At 42.2% G+C, this 20,919-nt stretch overlaps 1 protein-coding gene across 2 annotated transcripts; it reads right to left on the reverse strand.

Moving 5' to 3' along the window:
- Positions 1-330: 330 nt before the first annotated feature.
- zbtb7c (zinc finger and BTB domain containing 7C) lies at positions 331-20,463 on the reverse strand. Of its 2 annotated transcripts, none has more exons than XM_019275529.2 (4): positions 20,195-20,463; positions 3,603-4,343; positions 2,823-3,496; positions 331-2,346 (listed from the first exon to the last, which is right to left on the reverse strand). In XM_019275529.2, the coding sequence occupies exons 2-4, from the start codon at positions 4,314-4,316 to the stop codon at positions 1,725-1,727; spliced, it is 2,010 nt and encodes a 669-aa protein (XP_019131074.1). In that variant the 5' UTR covers positions 4,317-4,343; positions 20,195-20,463; the 3' UTR covers positions 331-1,724. The 2 variants fall into 2 exon arrangements, with proteins under 2 accessions (XP_019131074.1, XP_019131073.1); XM_019275528.2 differs by lacking the exon at positions 20,195-20,463 and adding an exon at positions 10,506-12,642.
- Positions 20,464-20,919: the final 456 nt, after the last annotated feature.

Below are 20,919 nucleotides of genomic sequence, written 5' to 3' on the forward strand. Positions count from 1 at the left end.
GAGAACTGTTTTGTTAGGGAATCCTGTCTAGCTGCCTATATATCCCATTGTCAGGATCCTCACTGCAAGTGTTGCTCCTAACCCTAACCAGCACAACTACATACCTAACCCTAACACTTACCCTAATGGGATGTACACTGCCTCGCATTTAACCTAACCTCAACCTTAAAACCAAGTCTTCACCTCTAGCAGTCCTTTAAAGAAGTGAAGGCCGACCGAAATGTCCTCACTATCCAAAAACGTTGTCACAATAGAGATAGATAGAAAGATGCACACGCACACAGAGAATTCATTTTATGAAAAGAACACTCCCAAACAAGAGCAAAGTTCAACATTTAGTGTCTTTATAAAACAGATTTGCAAAATATAGCCAAGGCTCATTCATTTAAATACGCATAAATAGCAAGAAAATACTTTCCCATTTCAATTCAAATCATTTTTGAACTTCTTTATACACAAATCAGAGATGAACATTATATGAAAAACAGGGCTGAAACCCTCTTGATTTGTTGCAGCAGAAAAAACACAAGCATACTGTATAGCTAAAGCGGCAGTTGATTAGTCAGAAATATACATCCTCTGATGACACATATTCATAAACATTAAAACAAAGTCTTATTCAAGTCTGTGAAATATCAAAGTACACGTCTTTGGATGGATGCCTCAAAGTCTTTTAAGAGCAATATATATATATATATATTTATATATATATATTTTTAATTTTTTTTTACATCATCAGCAACGCAAACCGTAATTAACACCACCATGGCCAAAAAGTTTGTGTCTATGTACAATAGTGCAGACGAGGAGCTTAAATCAGAACAAGGCAGTGGAAGGATAATAACACATTACCAAACATCCTGATTTATTACACTTCAAGTGGGTTCCCTTTGTTTTTGTTTTGAATATTATTAAATAATCAAATAATTAAACGTACTTACAGGACATGTGCCAGCCTACGTCCTCCTGTAATAAACCATTTTTAATGTTTGTTTTTCGAAAGCACTGGTCTTTTTTTGAACACTTTAACTAAACTATTCAAAATAAAAATCACTGTAGATTATTTGGATGAAGGCTCATTTATTTAAATTGTATTTTATTCATTTACTCCGCTTCCCTTTCAATATGAGACTGAAATGCTATAATAACCTTTTACTACAATAAATTGGATTTTTTACATGTAATCACTTGTTTTACATTCATCACAGTCAATTACAATAGGTCCTGCTCTGGGTTTTTAAGATTTACTTTACTTTTCTTGCATATGAACTCTTTTCAAAATAAAAGCCTCATCTCATCTAACTTTAGATGACATTGTAGAATTATGTAGTTGAAGTTGAATTAATAGCATTTCAGACAGCCTTGTAGATAAATGCAAATAATATATATAACAGCGTTCCGATATGCTTTCCTCATTAGCAGTGTCAAACAGTTTGGCTTTTTTTAAATGCTATCAAAATATTTGTAAACATTCACAGGGCTGAAACAATTATTCAACATGACATCTGTGAAATTATTTTAGTTAGACTGTGTTTCTCAAAAATGAAATGAAATAAAATAAAAGTCTGTTTCACTACAGTCACATCAGCAGGCTTCAAAAGGTTCGTTGATCTCACTCTTTCACTTTTTAAAAAGGTGCTTTAGCTTCCTGGAGCAGAACAGACAGAGAGATTAAAGAGACTTTCTTTCTTGTCTTTTTTGTTTTTTCTTCTATAGACCACAGTTCATTTGGCCGGCTCAGGGATGGGTGGAGCACGCTCCAGTCTCATGGTCCAGGGGTCAGAGGTTGAAGCATAAAATGGAGAGTGGGTAAGCACTTCTTCTCCAGCCAGGGCGAAGGCAAACACTCCCCTCTGCCTCCCTGCTCCTGTATTCTCCTCCTCTGCGACGTGCTTCCCCTCTGCTCGCCGTTCCTCCCTGTTCTCTCTCACCGCTCCGTCCCCACTCTTAAATCCCAGACCCCTGTTGCCGAGGCCGAGCATCTCCCCAAGTCCGTGATTCTTGACTCCCTGGTATGCGGGGCTTAACCCGTTCTCTTCAAACCGGTTGGTGGTGGCACTGGGGGGGCACAGGAAATTGCTGGTGGGTGTGGATCGCCAAGCAGCTGGTTTTCGTCCTCGCCGGGGGCGGGAGATGCGGCAGCTCTGCCTCTTGATGTGTCGATGTAGGTGGTCGGACCGTGTGAAACTTTTGTAGCAGTGCTCGCACTGGTATGGACGGACGCCCGTGTGGATACGCAGGTGGTTCTTCAGGTCGTAGTTGTGGACAAACTTGGAGTTGCAGTGGAGGCAGATGTAGGGACGCTCACCTGTGTGCTTCCTCATGTGGATCTTGAGTTTGTCTTGTCTGAGAAAAGAACAAAACCACATGTTTTCATAGAGTATGTTGTGGGCGCAATGGTTAACACATGAATTACAGCACTGCATTTCTTTTTGCCTTTTAGATCTTGTCTAGTACAAGCGAGTTTGAAAGTCAGTAAAAATGATTTGTCTCCACTGTCAACATTAAAGTAATGCTCTAAAATACAGGTGGAAAATGTGCCAAAGCACAGGAGGAGGATGTAGGTGAGTGACATATCGCTAATGCAAAGAAACCAGCGGAGGGGGCTTTCCACTTCAAACTCTTTGATATTCAGATTTGGTGAAAACAGATTAACCTCAGTCAAAAAAAACATGGGGTACTTTTCCGCTAACCCTGCTGTTTTACATAACCCCTTTGCTTTGTAGTCACAGAAACAAGCTCTCAACCTCTGCGTGGCACACGAATATGAAACTCTTGCAGTGAAGTAATGATCATGTGATAAGAAGTGCTGCTTCACATACCTGGTGAATCGTACTTCACAGATAGTGCACATGTACGGTTTCTCTCCCGTATGGGTCCTCATGTGTCGTGGAAGTTTCCCAGCTCCTTGGATAACCTTGTTGCAGATTGGACACTGCTGTGACGCCTTGGGCTTCATCTTCCGCTCCTCTTCCAGCTGCCAGGGAGGGAACAGTGCCCCCAGGTGGGACGCAGAGCTCAGGAAGCTCAGGTATGACCGGAAGTCGGCTTCATCCTTTATCGGACCTAGAGCGTGGCTCTCTGAAGGCGCTGACCCAGCGCTCATGGTGCCGCCCAGGCCTGAGCTGACGAACTCCTTCAGGAAGTTGCCGTGGAGCAGACTAAGCGGAACTTCCTCTTTCATCTCCTCCTTTATGATCTCTCTTTTCACAGCTAGATCGAGGGGCCTGGAGGCCTCAAGTGGTGCGGTGGTGGGGAAGGCGTGAGGGAGCCTAGTTTGTGGTGAGGCTGTTGCATGGGGATGCTGGTGGTGGTTGGGGTCCAGGAACTGCTTAGGGAACGCTGGGAACTCTGCGGCCCACATGGACGGGTAGAAGCCTGGGAGGAGAGGGGAGAAGTTGGCCCTCCTGTCCAGTGTCGACATACGGGGGTACAATCCCTCCTGGAGGAGAGACTCAATGGAGAAATCCTTTAAAGCCCGACTCTCCATACTCTCCTGCAACACAAGACAACATTGTCAGTCTTTTGAATTGAGGATTTAATTTGTAATTTTTTGCCCAGAAAATACAAGATTAGTAAAACAGATTAGTAGAGGTTAGTACCTGTTTTCCTCTCATGGTGTCTGGAGACTGTGACTGGGAGGACAGGTCAAACTGCTGGTGGTATGTGGAGGTGCTCGGAGGCGGCGAGTCCTCCGCTCCAGGTGGTGTCTGCTCCCCCCTACTTTCCGACGACTGCAGCGACCTCTCGCTGACATTGTCCTCCTCCTCCTGCTCATCCTTCCTGGACCCCATGTCCTCCTCTTCATCCTCCTCCTCTTCTTCCTCATCCTCATCTTCCTCTGCATCCTCCTCTTCTTCTTCGTCCTCTTCTCCCTCCTCCACTCGTCCTCCTCCACCGCCTCCACCCCCGCTGTCCATGATTTCCAGGCAAACGTTGATGATACAGGGGATCTCCAGCATCTGAGCTGCGTTCAGGATCTCTTTAACATTGGACGCCGTCACGGTCAGAGTAGAAGTGTAGGCAAACTCTAGGATGGCTGTGAGAGACTCCGGAGCCACAAAGTCGATTTCGTACACTGCCGCTGTTTGATGGTGGTCCCCGCCGTCAGTGGTGGCCACTGTGAAGAGCTTTTTGAAGTACTGGCTGCAGGCGGCCAAAACGGAGCGATGGGTGCGGTACTCCTGGTCGCGAACAATGAGGATGACATCGCAGAGCAGCCCATCACGGCGCTGCTCATTGAGGCTGCAGAGGACATCACTGCTGTGATTCGGGAAGGGGATCCCAATCAGGTCCTCTTCTCTGTGATGAACCATTCTCCTCTCTCTGTCTCTGCTGATTATCTAGACAGAAGGCAATAACAATAAGCTGTTTAGTGACACTTAATTAAGACGATCAAACTGAAAAAGACATCATTCTGCGGAACCCACATTTTGTTCTCAAAGCCCCCGTTAATACTCTCTTGTGATTATGTTTTGATTGAGAGAGCTAAGCATCTCTCTTTGTGAAAGATAAACCTATGGTAATCTTTCACAAAAAACCCATAAGGTTATTTAACACTTTACAACAGTTTTGAAAGTATTTTAAAGAATCCTTGAAGAATCTTTTGTGCATCTGGATCAAGAAATAATTAGCCTGCCACACCATGAAAAATATCTTTCTCATATTCACATTTCCTATGTAGCGACTCTATTGTCTAATCCAAAAAAGAAAGTGTGCTCATTTTGTATAATAGTAAAAGATATGACTGTGCTTATGTAAGAAAAGAAAATAGTAAAAAGAAACATTACTATAGATACCTGATGATAAAACTTTGAAATATCGGCTGATGTAGTACAGTTTGTTCTCAGGTCACTTTTTGATCTCAGTGACACTTGTATTATTAAAGCTTAGCTAAATAATTAACAAGTAGATGTGTCACGAGGGTAACATCTTGGTTTGGATTAAAAATAGAGCGGGAGTAAAAAAAAATTTGTTCCACACGGAGGGTCTTTGAAAAATGTGAAAATAACTGAGGAGATAATTTGAATGTGTCCTCTTTGATTTCCTGTTGGCGTTTAATGATTGATCACAGGCATTTCCACTTGAATAACGATATAACGATTCTCTTAAATCCACAAAGGTGGATTCTCACTCCCTCGGCAAACAAAAAGTCAGTATCATAAACATTTGATTCTGCAACAGGGATGCTCCTGAGGAGGAAGTGCCAACAGGAGAGTGATGAGAGCATGGTAAATAATGAAATAGGATCTAAAACGCTGATTTAAAGAATGCATTCAGCATCTAATCATGAGATGAATTCTCAAAAAGAATAGAAACAGACTCTTAACCGAAGCTGCTATTGTTACCACAATGAGCGACAGTCTCACTTTATTAAAATATACTGTAGGCATGCTTGTTTGTGTGCCATCTGTGCAGCAAAGGCAACAAGTGGTAAATACAGCATGTCTCATTTTGAGCAAACATCACATTGGGTAATATTTATTCTTAAGTGTGCAATCACGATTTCTTGTAGGAACGTGTTGCAACTGTGCAAGTTAGGGAAGCCCATCATCTTGATAAGACATTAAATCAAACGTTTCTCTTCTCTGTTTGACACTTTCGCATGCAACAAGGTTTGATGATAAGTGGAGGAGTGCGCAGTGAGCAATGTCCATCCCTATTGTGTGTCTCTGTCAGAGCACAAAGCAAACTGATACGTTCGTTTGAACAATACGGTGTGTGATTGGGATGTGGTGAGAAATATAGAGAACGACAAAAGAGGTCAGATTGTACTCTAGATACTGTATCCTGTCAAAATGCTTACTTTGCAGCCTGGCCTCTCCACACACATTTGATTTACAGCACAGTGACTAAGAGCTCAATACAGCAGATATTTTTGCCTCGATGCACAGACAAAATCTTTGTTCATTTTTCTTTAAAACCATCATTCCACAGCTGCCTGAGTTCCTACCTGTTGATTCACTGTGCTGTTGTTTACAGTTACGGTGATAAAACCTCCTCTGGCAGGGTGCTCATTCATTCACATCTATGAATAGAGCTTAAACTTAGCTGTCCACACTTGGTGGTCACTGGAGGCATGTGTAGATAAATACTTTGAAGCGGGCTCGCTCACCGCAGCAGTATTGTTGACTGGCTCTAAATGGGCCAGGGCTGAAGCCACACAGACTTTCACACACACACACACACACACACACACACACACACACACACACACACACACACACACACACACACACACACACAGTGTGAGTGTCTTGCTTTCTCTCTTGTGCTCCAGAAGATCTCACCACAGGAAGAAAAAAATAAAAAATAAAACAATTTCAGAAAATCCCTTAGTTCACCTGCAGGTATACAACTTGGATACCAATCTTACATGTAGTTTATTCTTGTCGATCTTGTTGCTAGGTAACTGTTGCTATGTTCATGCCATTGATACAGTGTGGACATAATTAAAATGTGTATAGAGGGGGAGGTAGTATAGTATATAGGCCCACAGACCAACACAGAACTGCCTTAACGGGAAAACTGAAAAAAAAAAAAAAAAAAGAAACAACAGAGAAAGTTGCAGTGGCCAGGGCAGCTGATGAAATGATATATTTAAGTAGAAATAGTGAATAATGAACCAAAAAGAGATTGTATCTATTAAATTTCACACAAATCCTGTACGACAAACTCATCCGCATTAAAACTTTCACTGATTCTGCTGTGTCCTCTGCAGATTAATGTCGTCTCCACAAAGACAGAACAATATCCTTTTTCTATTCTATTTCACGCCATGTGTACAACATTCATAAAAGTAATAGCCTGGGTAAAAGGTGAGAGAATCTCCAGTGAGAGAGCAAAGAAGAGATCAGATGGCCCTAAAAGTTCCCTAACAGGTTGCACAAACACCAGCGCAGGGGCCCCTCCCTGTAACAGCCTGCCAAGGCAAACAATAGTGCAGAGCTTGGAACAACACTGAGTGGATAAGAGGGAGAGAAAAAGACTGGGAGGGCTTCGTGAATCCGCTGTCATTCGTTTGCTTTCGATCCATCCCACCCACTCCTGGAACTATGGGACACGTGCTGCTGTTGGTGTTTGTTCGCCTGGTGCCCCAGCGAGCACCACTCCCCTCGGTTCCCACTGTTTGCCTGCCACTAGCTAGTGCTAGCTCTTAGCGGCCGGCCCCTAATTACAATGTGGAGAGGATCTAAGGAGGATGTGCCACATAGACAGGGAGGGGAGGAGGGCACAGCTTTCCCACCACAAGGTCCTGGAGCGACATTTCATCAGCCAAACATCCTTAACCCTTTACACTCACATCCCTCCACCCATCAGAGCAGCCAGGGTGGGGACGCCTTGTGAAAGGGCTCTGATAATTACTGTTTAAGTCATTTGGCTCTTTATTCATCTGACTCCTCAAGCACAGGCATGGTAGGATAATCTGACTTTTTCAATACCCGTTTTTTGAACCATTAAATGTCAAAAAAAACAAAAACCTATCATTATTAGGTGACAGAATAAATAGTGAAAGTTTTTGCAATCATCAGCTGTGGCATGTATTTCTGCTTATCACACATGTATCGCTGAATTCATTTACTCCACGGGAATTTCAGTTCCACACGTGAAAACTATTCAACTCAATTATTAAACTGACCTCTAATGGACAGTCGTGCCTTTCTGTCTGTCTCTCTTTTGGCCTTCCTGTACTGGCCACGTCTCCTCTCATGCCTCACTTAGTCAGTAACACTTTCAACTCAGCACTCCCACCCCAAATTATGTGTCACCTCCATTCAATGTCGTCTTTCTCCCAAGAACTTTATCTGCTTTCCGGGCTCTGACCACCACCACCTCCTCCTCCTCCGCCTCCTCCTCCTCCTCCTCCTCATTCTCCTCCACCTCCACCTCCACTTCCTCCTCCTAATCATTCTCCTCTCCTCTTCCTCCTCTCCTCCTCCTCTCTCTGTCCCTGTTGCAGCTGTATCATCATTATGCCCAGAGTAGAGCGGCTAACTTGTCCCCAGCCCTGACCGCTCAGACCACAAATCAGCAGCTAATGTCCATCTCAACCCTTGTCACAGGCAGACACTCATTTGGCCTGTAAGCTACAACACCCAAAGCCTAGTTTATCCCTGTCAGGCCAGTGCATCCACCTGACCCACATGCTAAATCACCAGCAGCCAAAGTTTACCCCTGTCACCAACTGCCCATAGCAAACACCTGCTAAACAACTGTCACAGACGGACAATTGCACGGCCAATAATTTATAGTATTGACAGCCAAAAGTCACCCCCTTATTAGGAGGAGACATTCATTTGACCTACTGTGTAAGGAAGTCCATTATCACCAGTAAAACACCAGTGCACCTGTTTCTTGAGGAGACACTTCCTTGGTTGGTGTTTTAAATGACAATTGTCTGGAGCCTATAGGCCGCATAGGGAGAGTTTTTAAATTGTGTCTTAATTGCTGTCAATTTGAGCAGGTGTACAGTTGAACCGTATATAATGCCAGTCACACCACATGGCTGAAATTTAACATTTAACTGCTCAAGTTTTTTCTTAAAAGTTGAAAAGTCGCTTGAAACTTATTTATGTGAAGTTTGGTGCACATTTACACCGTTTTAAAACAAATGCGGTTTCAGTGAATTGTTATATTGCCATACACACTGTTTAGTAGGTACACACTGAATGATATTAAATATTTGTATCATTTAGCGTTTTAATTGAAAACCGGCCTTCAAAGTTCAACAGATTTCCAAAAATCTAGCAGCATAAACCTCACTCGACAGTTTCAGCAGTTCCACCAATCCATTCTTTATTATATTTTATTGTCCATCACGTTTATTTAAGCAAATAATGAACAATTTAGTCCTTTAATAAATCATTTTTGTATGATGAAATGGGATAATTTGAAGTAAACACTGTATCTGGTCTCCAGAGAACTGGAGGCCAATCCAAGACAGCCTGTTTGCACTAAGTGTCATCTCTCGAGCCTTCAGGGGGGCCCACAGCTACACACCATTATTTCTCTCACCCCCAAAGTAAACAAAAGTTTATGGTTTCACTGCTAAACATCGGTTCTACGATTAAGAATGTTGGTTCTAGACTATTTGCCGTGAAACAATGGACAGATTATTTCTCATTCCACATCACCTTATGTTTCTTTCTCTACGTCTACGTCTTTGTTTGGTTCGAATAAAGACCCCAGAATCTTCCGAAGAAGGTTGAATTCAGTACCAAAAAGAATTATGCAATTATAAAAAAAAATTTAAAATCTACTTTTGAAGTAGGTTTTATAATTTAGCCTTGGTTAAAAATGTCTTTATTTGTATTTTTCTAATATTTAGAAATGGGACCCTGAAAAAAAGGTCAGCTTTTCTAATCATCACCATAACTTACTGAAAATGTAATAAAACATTTTTTTTTTTTTAAGATTCAAGAACAAAAGTGAAAAGCATTTACATCATACTGGCAGGTGTAGGCTGAAACCTGACTACAGCTAATGAGATTTAATCAGAGTTCAAGTATGTGATTAAGCAAACATATCATTGGTATGACATTGATCTGTAATACATTTCCTGTCACAGTTTGTGAGCCTGTTGAGTAGGTGTTTAACCACAGGTACTCTTTTAAAGTGACTTCACAAATCTTCCTGTTTCTGAAAACCAGCAACACGATGTCATTGTTAACATCTCCTTATTTCACATTACACGCCATTTCTGAATTTCATATTTCATATCCCACCTTAAACCGATTGTATCCTCCATGCTAGACTTTAAATTTCTTTGTTCACGATTTGAATAAAGAATTTAGCGAGTGCAAATAAACCTGAACAGCAGCTGGTAAACAATTTTAATGGTAATTCTGGTAATGGCATTTTGTAACTACATGAGGTAAGAGGTCTATAAGCCGGCTGACAACAAGCCTGCTGTAAATAGTAATTTACAGCTCAGCCTCAAATCCATAACATGTTTTTATTTTGTCCTCACTCACAAACATCCACTTTAACTTTATGAATTACCTGAGGATTTATAAAGGAGAATGTCGAAGAGATATGGAACATCTAAAATTGCAATGTATAATTACCGCTGGAGACAAAACACATACTTAAGTCCACTAAAACTACCATGTTTGACGTGCTGAGATGCTATAAATGCCCATGCTATTTTCAGAATCTTATAGCACAATATTTACACTACATTCTAAATAATTACGTGAGTCATTAAGTCACTTTATTGACCTGTTTGCAACTTGTCAGGCCTTTATGATCTGGAGCTGTAAGCTCATATAAACACTCTGCAAATAAGGGACTCTAAGTGATGCACGTGTGCACACTGTAACCCAACGCAGAAGTGCAAGCTTGTTCACACACATGCACACTCTGTAACAATGTGACAAATTCTTATAGACATATACGCACAGACACACACCCATGTGCTTGCTCCAAAACTCTGGCATCCACATAAATTCACACGACTTGATATTATATATTCCTCAGCTTTCAGCAACCATCACCTACCGTACCTTCAGTTTCTCGATTCCCCTCACGTGTCTTTGTATTTCCAGACTACTAAGAGGCTCTGTTGCTCCTCGCTTGACCTCTCAGCATTGCCCTTTTTAATTGAAACACAGCTGCCTCTCTCTTTGCCAGTCTGTCAGTCAGTCAGCCAGGCAGTCAGTCCATTCACAAGCTCCCCACACCGGCCACGGATGCCCATTCACAAAAATGGAAAAAAAAAAAAAAAAAAAAAGAAGAAACACCCAGGGAGGAATATCCAATGGAGAGAAGCAAAAGCAGCGCAACAGAGGAGAGCAGAGTGTGATTCTTGGGTCTGTCTGTGTAGCAGAGTGGCTGGTGTGGAGTTAAGAGTCAGGCTCACTGTTGTGTGTGGCTCATGTAGGACGAGCGAGAGAGTGAGAGGAAGGGAGGGAGGGCAGCAGCACTGCGCTGTGGAGATGTCGCACCACTAGTTTTTATAGCAGGGTGGGTAGCTGGAAGATAATAATACCCCATCCTCCTCCACAACACAAGTTTAAGCGCACTGTGTAATAAGCCCATGGCGCAGACACCCTCTGATTTAGGTCAGACAAAATGAATTTTTAGTTGTGTTAGAGTGGATTTTGGTATAAAGGGACCGGGGCAAAGAAACTCGAAGGGGTTGTTTGGGGAGACTGAGGGAGGGTTAAAAAAAAAAAAAAAAAAGGAAAGGAGAAAGAGAGAGAAAAGTTGGAAAACTATTTTGTGCACCTCTGTTGGGTAGTCTCAAGCTGGAATGTACAGGACTAAAAGTAATAATACAGAAGCGTGAAACACAAGTGTGTTTCGGTTTTACACCTGTTTAAAATGCTGCTATTTTCTCTTATCTCTCACATTTAACAAACTCAAGATAATATGGGTCAAAGACAGGTGTCAGCAAAGTGTCACCCCATAAATATTGAGTCACAACAGACTAATTACTGGAAAACATTAACACACTTTGGTGTGTCACCCTGCAGAACCTCGATTCAGTCAATGGTGTTAATTTGAACGGAAATATTGCTTAAAAAGCTGACTATATCTGAGACAGAATTAAACCACAAATGCTGAAAAACACCACACGCGACTTGGTGCAGACTTATTTTCCCTTTTGGTTGAAACGTTTTTTTTTTAACCACGGTTTCAAAAAGCGGGTTGAGGAGAGCAGACAGAGGGCCAACGTTAGATTCCTGTTTTGAGTCAGAAAGCGCTAAAGCAAGATAACTGTTGGTGAGCACCAACCTCCGTCTGTGAAGAGGAGGAGGAAGTTCAGCCTTATGAAGTAGTGCAGAAATAAGCTGCATAGACTTAAATGTAGAAGAGTTGGGGGGGATATTCAATGCTGAGAATGGAGAGAGAGAGAGAGGGAGACAAGTTTGCGGTAACGAGTTCATAGCAACACAAATCAACGGCACAGAGAAAGGCTTCCTATACAACTTCCTCAGCTTGTGTCGATGTATGAGTGTGTGTGTGTGTGTGTGTGTGTGTGTGTGTGTGTGTTTGTGTTTATGACACAGTGGGAAGCAGAACGAGAGAAAGAACAAGATAGAAAAAGTGTTTCCTTTGCTTTCACAGACAGGCCAAATGTTATGACATAGCACATTCACAGGATCTGAAACAGCCATTGGGCTTTCCTGTATGACATCATAAAACCACACCCTTTGTAATACTTAATTTTTTTTTTTTTTCAATTAAGTTTGCCGACAGCAGGAAAGCTTCACCGCATGAGTGATATATTGTTCACCCAAAGCTGCTTCTCTTTTAAAACAATTGGTACAGTAATCACACGTACACATGAGTACAAATGCTAGCAGTTTCGTGAAGGTAGAATATGCAGTCAGGCAGTTATCTTAGTGGTTACCGGACCTTCAAATCTACTAAAATATTTCTAAACGTCCATAAATCATAACCGACAATCATACTGTGAAAGCAGTCAAATTGTGTCGAGTTAACCTCCACAAACAAGTAGACATCAGAGTGTACATCAGACTGCTATGCCCACTTCCCCCTGGAGAAAACACAGACCAAAGTAAACCACAGCCCATGCCCATGGTGGTTTACACTGTTTTGTACAGGGTGAGAGCTGAGGTCAGCTCACATTGGCATTTAGTATATATAAACAGGGTTAGCCACTAACTGCAAGCAGGCCAGCCAGACAGCCAGAAAAACAACATTTGCCATCCTATAAGATCGGCTATCTATTCTAAACACGCCGCTGCCGTCATAGCAACACACTGTAAGTGGTACCTGTGTGGACTGCTTTGTTCTAAACTCTGTAAAACTGCAGGCTGCTGCGCTGCAAACTGTCTAGGGCATGATTGACACAAAGCAGTGGTCTAATGTTACAAATTATGGTGTAAAACACATTAATTTGTTCTGCAGCTTATTTTTATGGTGCAAATCTATAAGCGTTTTTAGACCTATTGTGATGTGCACGCAGTGAAAAGGCTAAAAGGCAGATTTACATACATGAAAATGTATCATTTTGCAAAATATATTCTTGTCTACAGGGCAAGGAAAATGTCTAGTATTATCGGCAGGCTAAATATTGATTTCCCTCCGCCTTCATCGGGGAGTGTTATGCTACATCAAGAGGTGATGAGTCTTGTCGCTCAGTCAGTCATGAGTGCGAACAGTCACATGAGTGATATGAGAATCTGTCTATCTGTCTGTCTCACGTCTCAACGTACCTGTTTACTGCCACCTACTGCGCCCAGCAAGATGCATGTACCAGGGCACCAGACTGGCACTTTGGAGGGGGGATGGGGTGTGAAGCATCATTACATAAAGTTGATCTCATGGAGACTTGGATGCTGTACTCAACGTGGCTTACTGTGCAGTATCATAAACGCAGTAAGCAAACAGAAAAATCAGAAAACAGAAAAAATGTCTTGAATCTACACTTGGACTCTCTAAGACTCTCACAAAATTAGCAAATCATCAGAATATGTGTTAAAGCAGCAGTAACGTCAGGATACACTTACAGGCTTGTCATTATGATGAATTCAGTTTTTGGAGGTTTAAGAGCTACTAGCCTTGAACACTGTTCCCTTAATGCTGCAAAAACAATATTCAAAAAAGAAAATCCTTTTACTACTCTAGAAAGCATAATTGTGTAATAGCTGTCTGGTATACACAAACCTACCACTAGTGTTTGAATAAACCAGTTTTCTACATGCATAACCAGAAACTCCAGTTCAAAATCACTAGTTTTCCAGTGATCAGCCCTCTCTCTTTGATTCTGCACAGTGTGTTACCACTTTCAAAAATCAGAACTAGCTATTTGGTTAGCAGCTGAAGTGGGAGAGTTGATTAAAAACGGTTTATGACCTGTATCATTCGTTCAGTTAATCACATGAATTACGTACTCCCGTTAGTTCTGCAGCAATCGCCCCTAAAACTGTTTTGGTACGTTAAGTGTGCAGTAATTAAAAAACATCAGTGTTACAGCATTGGCCACAAAACCATACCTTTACCCTGGAACAACAGCAACAAAGTTCGGAGAGTTCGGCTAAGGGTCGGGTTATGCTTGAAAAGAGCTGGTTTGTACGATGTGTTCAAAAGTGTTGATAGTTGTTCCAAATACCTACGCTCAAAAACGCAGGGGAAATCTGGTGACAAAGTTGTCTGAATATGGGAATTACGGAGACTATGCACCCAGAAAGAACAACAGCATCAGTTGATTCACGAAGTGCCAAAAAGCTATGTTTATATTTAATTGACTAAGCCCCCTAGTGGACACAGTATGACTCTTATATGTCGGGAACAAAGGAGGTCCGCATCGATAGGATGTTGGGGTGGATGGATGAGTCAATAAAACACCAGACTTTTGTTTCAATTGTTTCCCTGTTTCAAATCAGCAATAAACCTTGACTATGTATTATTGTAACCTTAAAGACGAAGGTCACTAAACCTAAACCAAGTTGTCACTTTAACCCAAACCATGATGTTCCATTCGTGCCTAAATTGAATCTCAAGCATTGGCATCAGATCATTTCAGAAAGGACTTGTCTGTGTTGTTTTTAGAGGGTGTGAACAAAAAATTTGACATTTAGTTTGGAGGAGTTGTTCAGATAAGAGCCCACTCCTCTCTCCTGGAAGTCATTCCTATTGTTCCACTCCTTTGTATGTGCACATCAAAAGTGGCAGAAATAGATGCGTACGATTGAAAAATTAAAAAAGGAGAGCTGAGGAATCTCCAAACATCTGGCCAATCACTATGTGAAGTGTGCGTGAATGTCAGAACTCCCCCCGAATTCCAGCGTGGGGATTTCTAAAGTTGTTCGACCTTCCCAAAAACATTTTAATCCCAGGTTGCTGTCCCCTTGAACAGCTAACTGGTAAACTGTACTCAACAGTTTGAAATTATGTGGCAATGGGAACCCGATAAAATAACATGGAAAAAGAGTTCAGCGAAGGTGAAACCCCTCCCTAGATTAATAACTGCAGACACACAAACAGCCTGACTTATGCCCTTTACTCCGGTGACTTGGACACCAGGTGTGGCCTGGTGTGGGAGAGAAGCAGGAAAGGGAGGCAGTCATCCCCCCACATTTAGAGCATCGCGGCAGCCTCCCAGGTCTACACCCTCTGTCTCCAAGGACAGACACATACACAGATGCAATGTTGCTTCAACACAAACGGGAGCAGGCATGTGTGCACACCTACTTACCCTTACTGCATCACTCAATCACATACGAACGCTCACACCTATCTGTCATTGCACTAAAAGTCATTAGAACTCACCTTGGAGCATGCCATTCGGGTGAGTGAGGTTAGGGCGTTCACTTTCTGCTGAGCTGTCTGTTTGTGCTTTTTCCTTTCTACTATTTTGTCTTCTGTTCAAACATCCTAATCAGGACTGGACGTTTTGCCAGAAGGGAGGTAAAGTACACAAGCTGCATATTTCAAACTGTGAGCACTGAAAGAGTTACAGTGTTTCACAGGTGGCCATAATACACAGCGTAGTATAAACCCAGTCACTGTGAGGATAACTCGAATGTCTGCGCTGATGTTTGTTGAAGACAAATATGATTATCCTTTAGGTTTAAGGTCACTTTTATTTATTGATTCGCCCGCGCTACGATATGAAAATGTAATGTAAATCTGAAAACTGCAAACAAAATGTACAAGGAGTCAAACCTCCAAACCACCACTTCCACGCCGCTGCTTCTGAATGCATCTCGGCATTGTGCTGTGTTCATTTGATTTGCTCGGTGTGAGTGTTTGTGTGTGTGTGTGTGCGAGCGTGTCGGCGTGTTGGGAGGGTCGTGGGGTGAATGAGGACAACTCCTTATGGTGATAACGAGAAGGAGGCCAGCCTTGGCGGGACAGCCTCTGTCTGCCCTCGGGTAGTGTGTGCGTGCGTGTGTGTGTGTGTGCATGTTTGCGGGTATGCGCGCATGTGTATGTGTGTGTGTGTGTGTGTCAGCAGGAGAGCCCTCGGGCACTCTGGCACCTCCTAATTAAAACCAGTCAGGCTGCAGGGCAGGGGAGACAGATGCCTGTCATGACACACACATACATACACACACACACACGAATGCACGAGGTGGCGGACCGCATTAAACCACATGCACACTCACAAATACGCAAGCGTGTGTGATGCGTAGGTCAGCTATTTTTGGTCTCTTATCCCACCCACTCACTCGGGTATCACACAGGTAACTAATCTGCATCTGACCCAAAAGAGATGCAGAAGAATCAACACGGCAGTAACATAAATCATGCTAATAAGGCTGCTAATAATCGAAGACAAAGAAAATCTTAACATACATGATTATTTTATTCCCCCGATCAGTGTGTATGTTGGTTTCATGAGTGAATCCATTACTTATTTTCAGCGACTTGCCTTAGGTTAAAACAAATCTGGCTAATTTGCTTTAAAAACCCGTCAATGGACTCTCATTAGTTTTATTTCTACCTGAAACCTGCTGGATTATGGCCTACATGTTCCACCGGCGACACACACCAAGTGTGCCTCGCACTCACACACTCTCTCACAAGCAGTCGTGACCCATAGTAGCTTCCAGATTGACACATCTCTCTTTCTCCCTAGCACAGAATGAGACATAATTGTGCTGAATGTCTGTTACCTGTAGACTCTGTCACATTTTATCTCTGTTCCCCCATGTTCGGCCCAGAGCTGCAGGCGACCACATATAGTACTTAGCAGGCTAACTGCTGTTTGTCTGGGGTGGGTGGGTGGATCAAGGCATGCTGCTCTCCTTTCTCTCCCAGTGATTAGATAGCATAAGCAGGCCAGCTAGCCTAACCCACACACTCATGTCTCTAAAACTGCCATCCAGCCCTGCTTTCTCTCTCGCTGCCTCTCACACACAGGTGGGTGGACCCACTTATTCAACCCAGATCTTTCTTTTAGACATTATGAAATCGTGCTCTCTTTTTTTTTTTCCCTTTCTTCTTTTCTTCACCTAACTCCCTGATGCCGAATGACATTCGACTCTTATGTTTCCTGCAACATCTTTGCAGCTCTGTTCTGTAAAGTAGAGCTTTAATTTTCTAATTTACTCAGTGATAATTTTGCCTGATTGCCAAGCTGAGAATCATATCTCTTTGCACTTGTCACCAGGCTGAGGCTAGGTGGGTTGCCAGTGGTTACAGGGGCCTATTTTCTATTATCTAGGTAACGTTCAGGAAACACCCACAATTTGTATGTAAAGTGCTTCATTGCACAACCACATTACAATTTTCAACCGCCACTGACATTTCAGAAATGTATCAGTATGTATAAGTAAACATAACTCTGATTACAAGAAACTGTGAGACACATTCTCACTCTGATTAAGTAAAAGAAATATGAGTGCTGTGAGGAATTAAAAGAAAAGATATTCACAGACATGTGACTTAATGTGCTGCAGCTGATGGTGTGTGCATTTTAAGGAAGACTTTAAATTTAAAAAAGGGTTGATTTACAAAAAAAGATATCTTAATTTTGATTTAATTTAAGACAAAGGTTTTTGGGCACTCGAGGGAATATTAATTAAACTGGTGTTGGTTTATTTATTTTAAGAATCACTTTTATGTCTTTAAATATGCCTCAAAACTAATGTTATATACTGATGCAAATTATAAATTCTTGCAGGGATTCCACTGACAAAAACACATTTCTAATATTACAAGTTATTCATAAATTTGTTGCTCAATATTTGTCACAATTAAAAGAAAAATACTGAAAAGTGCAGGAAAACAGTAGCAGGAACAGAGGGGGAAAAATGGTAGAAATGGAGAAATCGTAAATGTAAAGAAAGGCTATAGCTTAAGAAGCAAAGAGGGTGCGATCGAGCCGACCTCTGGGAGTGCGAGTGCCTGCCTCCCTGGCTGCTTTGTCGTTTGAGCCAGGCGCTATGTTTCGTGAGGAACGCAAAAGTACACAAATCCCACAGAAGGAGCTTTTTTGGCAGGGCTCGGGCCTCCCACCCACGGCAGCCTCTTCAAGCCTCCTCCCATCCTCTATTCATCTGTGAGGGGCGGCTTACTCACCCAGCCCAACTCCACACACACACAACAAAACCTGGACCTCGATCCTACGGAGGAGGGCGGACACGCACGCATGCACACACAAACGGCTTCTCGGGCCATTGTGGACATACATGATACATATAATAACCTGAATACAAGTCGGGTTTTTGAGGGTAGCTAATTGGATGACAGTTATTGGCATAGATAAGATTCGGTTTTAGCTGTCTGAGCAGGATTTGAAAACACTGAATCTGAGTTTAGACAACTGTGACAAGATGACATCTGTGTCATAGGAGGTTAAAATCAGATTGTGCATCCCCGTGTAAATGCTGTTACATGGGCATGCCCACACGCTGTCAGGTGGGAAGAAGGCGTGTGGACTCATTCACTCTGTCAGGCTCATAATGAACACATTGCATCATTTTGCAATTATGAAACAACATCCTCATTCACTTGACACATTCATCCACGACACTCAAATCTCTCTTTCTCTCAATCAAGTACTTTGACATTCTCACACACACTTTTACACACTCATTTTTTTTTTGCACAAATACAAAGTCAGTTCCTTTATAGAGATACTTGAATACATTGGCTGACATTATCATATACAGTACACTATAGGTGAGATTGTGCAAACGTGAATGAAATGTGCCTCAGGTAATGTTTGTTAAACTCACAGGGGCCCTGTAACAAAAGACCTAAAGGATCAGATTCAATTCACATAATCCTGGAGAGAGAGCGAGACAGACAGAGGGCTGTAGCCAGGGTGTGTGACGAGAGTATAGGTGTGTAGATGTGTACTAGACCGTATCCCCATGTAACCCTCACTGTGACAGGAAGACAGCTCTATAGGTTCTGCTGGTTTTATTTAGTTAATGATCTAATCTGAATGATCTAAAGTCTGTTTTTTTTGTTGTTTCTTTTGTACAAGAAGTGCTGCTTTTCAGTCAGTTTTTGTTACATTTCATTACCTCACACCTATACATTGGCCTTTTTAGAGTACATTTTAATGAAACTACATTTCATTTCTCATTTCTCATTAATTATCCATCATGGGTTGGATAAGAGAAACGTTTGGCTGTGTGAACAACTAACGTTCCCCTGCTGAGAGGCTGCATTAATTACATTTTTACCTGTTTTTAGATCAAAACAGGGAGCTAAAAGGATTTGTGAATAACTGCAATTAGTTTATGTATAGTCATCGCAAGCTTCTTAATTAAACAGTAAAGCCCCAATGTCATTCTCACTATCAGGAAAATGTAGGGCAATTGACGTATATCAAATTCTGATAATTCCTAGTAATTACTGGTAGTCTAATTATAGTACCTCAGATTTGACAATGGAAAAATGCAATACGAAAACCTGATAGATCAGCCAGAATCACCGCTAGATTCACTTAAAGGTTAACAGTTTCTCATGTGAAGGGGGTCATAGACAGATGTGGGGGCAGAGGTGTGAATGTCGCACAGAGAATTTGAAGTTACAGTAAAATTGACCTCTAAGTGCTTATGAATAGATTCCTGGAGGAGACGAAGTTTCAGTTTGTCAGATTACCCATTTATTACTACCATATCAAGGAAAAAACGTCTCAGACTGTATTACATTTAATCTTTTGGCCGCTTCTTGCCAGAATCTTGAGGATGACAAGTAAGATATCATATAGAGATTTAAATCTTGCACACAAAATCTTCATGTAGTTATACAAACTGCTGCTACAATAACAATTAAAAGTAAAAATCATATCAGTCTGTCAAACTGTTCCAGCTTCGTCATGCTTTCACTTGCTTCCTCCTCACTGTGTGGTTGTTATGTGAAGGGGGGAGGCTTGTATTGTGTGCACATCTGTTGCAAGACACAACACACACATACAGGAAAGTTTCTGGAAGCACTGAGAATAACTGGACATCCCTTTTTTTTTTAACTGTATGTCCCATTATAAAAAAAAAGTTTCAGACATGGAGCAATTTGCAACTTAAAATGGGAACACAGAGGAACCTGATTCTACAAAAGGTCAGCCATCCTTTAGTCTGATTCTGGTGCTCAGTGGGTAGCCGACAGCTCTTGCATGCTTTGAAATTTTGCCACAACACACAGAAAATATGAACCCCTCATTATGACTTTTTTAGGATATGCGAAATAGTAGTACACCGAAGGAGGGAAAAAAAAAACAGAAAAGAAGAGAGAGTGAAAGAGACAGTTAGATGTTACTGACCTTTTAAGAAGTTTTGATTTCAGTTCCTCTCTCGCACTCAGTCCTTGTCAGGAAACACTGTCTCAGCACTGGCAGACTTGACTTGTGAAAGTGAGAGCTACTAGAGCGTTCGAGACTCAAATTTGCTCTAAAGGTGTGTCAGTGATTTGGAGGAGTGAAAAGGTACCGTTCCACGAAACGGTTATCTAAGAAACACAACAAAACAAAAACTGCTACACCCACCAGCCTCAGCCAACACCCCTCCCTCCTGCTAAACCAAAAGTATTTGGCAGCGTTCCCTACAAGTCCACCTGTGCTTAGGGGAGGGGAGTGACACATACTAACACTCAATGGGCCAAGCCTAAAAACCTGCTTGCGATCATAGACTGGAGTGGTATGGTTATGGCTGGGAATAGACAGTTCTGAGTCTTGGTGCTGGGCTGGAGGACAGAGGGGGTGGAGGGTTTGAAAGACTTCTGGTAAGCCTGACCAGGGCCTAAAGGTCTGGAACCAGAGATGAGGCTGGAGAGCTGAGGCAAAGGCCAAGCCAGGAGCTAGGGCTGAAAAACTGCAGCACTGAGACTCGAGCTAGTAATAAAACAGCCAAACGGAGGCTGATGTTGCAGCTGGACAGCTGCACTGAGATTTTAAACAGGGCAGAGAAAAAAAAAAAACGGCCGTTGCAGAATAGTGCAGGGTTGAACCAGTGGGTGGGTCTTTGCCTGTGCCAAACAGGAGCTGGAGGG

This window comes from Larimichthys crocea, chromosome IX (genome assembly GCF_000972845.2).
Source record: "Larimichthys crocea isolate SSNF chromosome IX, L_crocea_2.0, whole genome shotgun sequence".
Classification (NCBI taxonomy): domain Eukaryota; kingdom Metazoa; phylum Chordata; class Actinopteri; family Sciaenidae; genus Larimichthys; species Larimichthys crocea.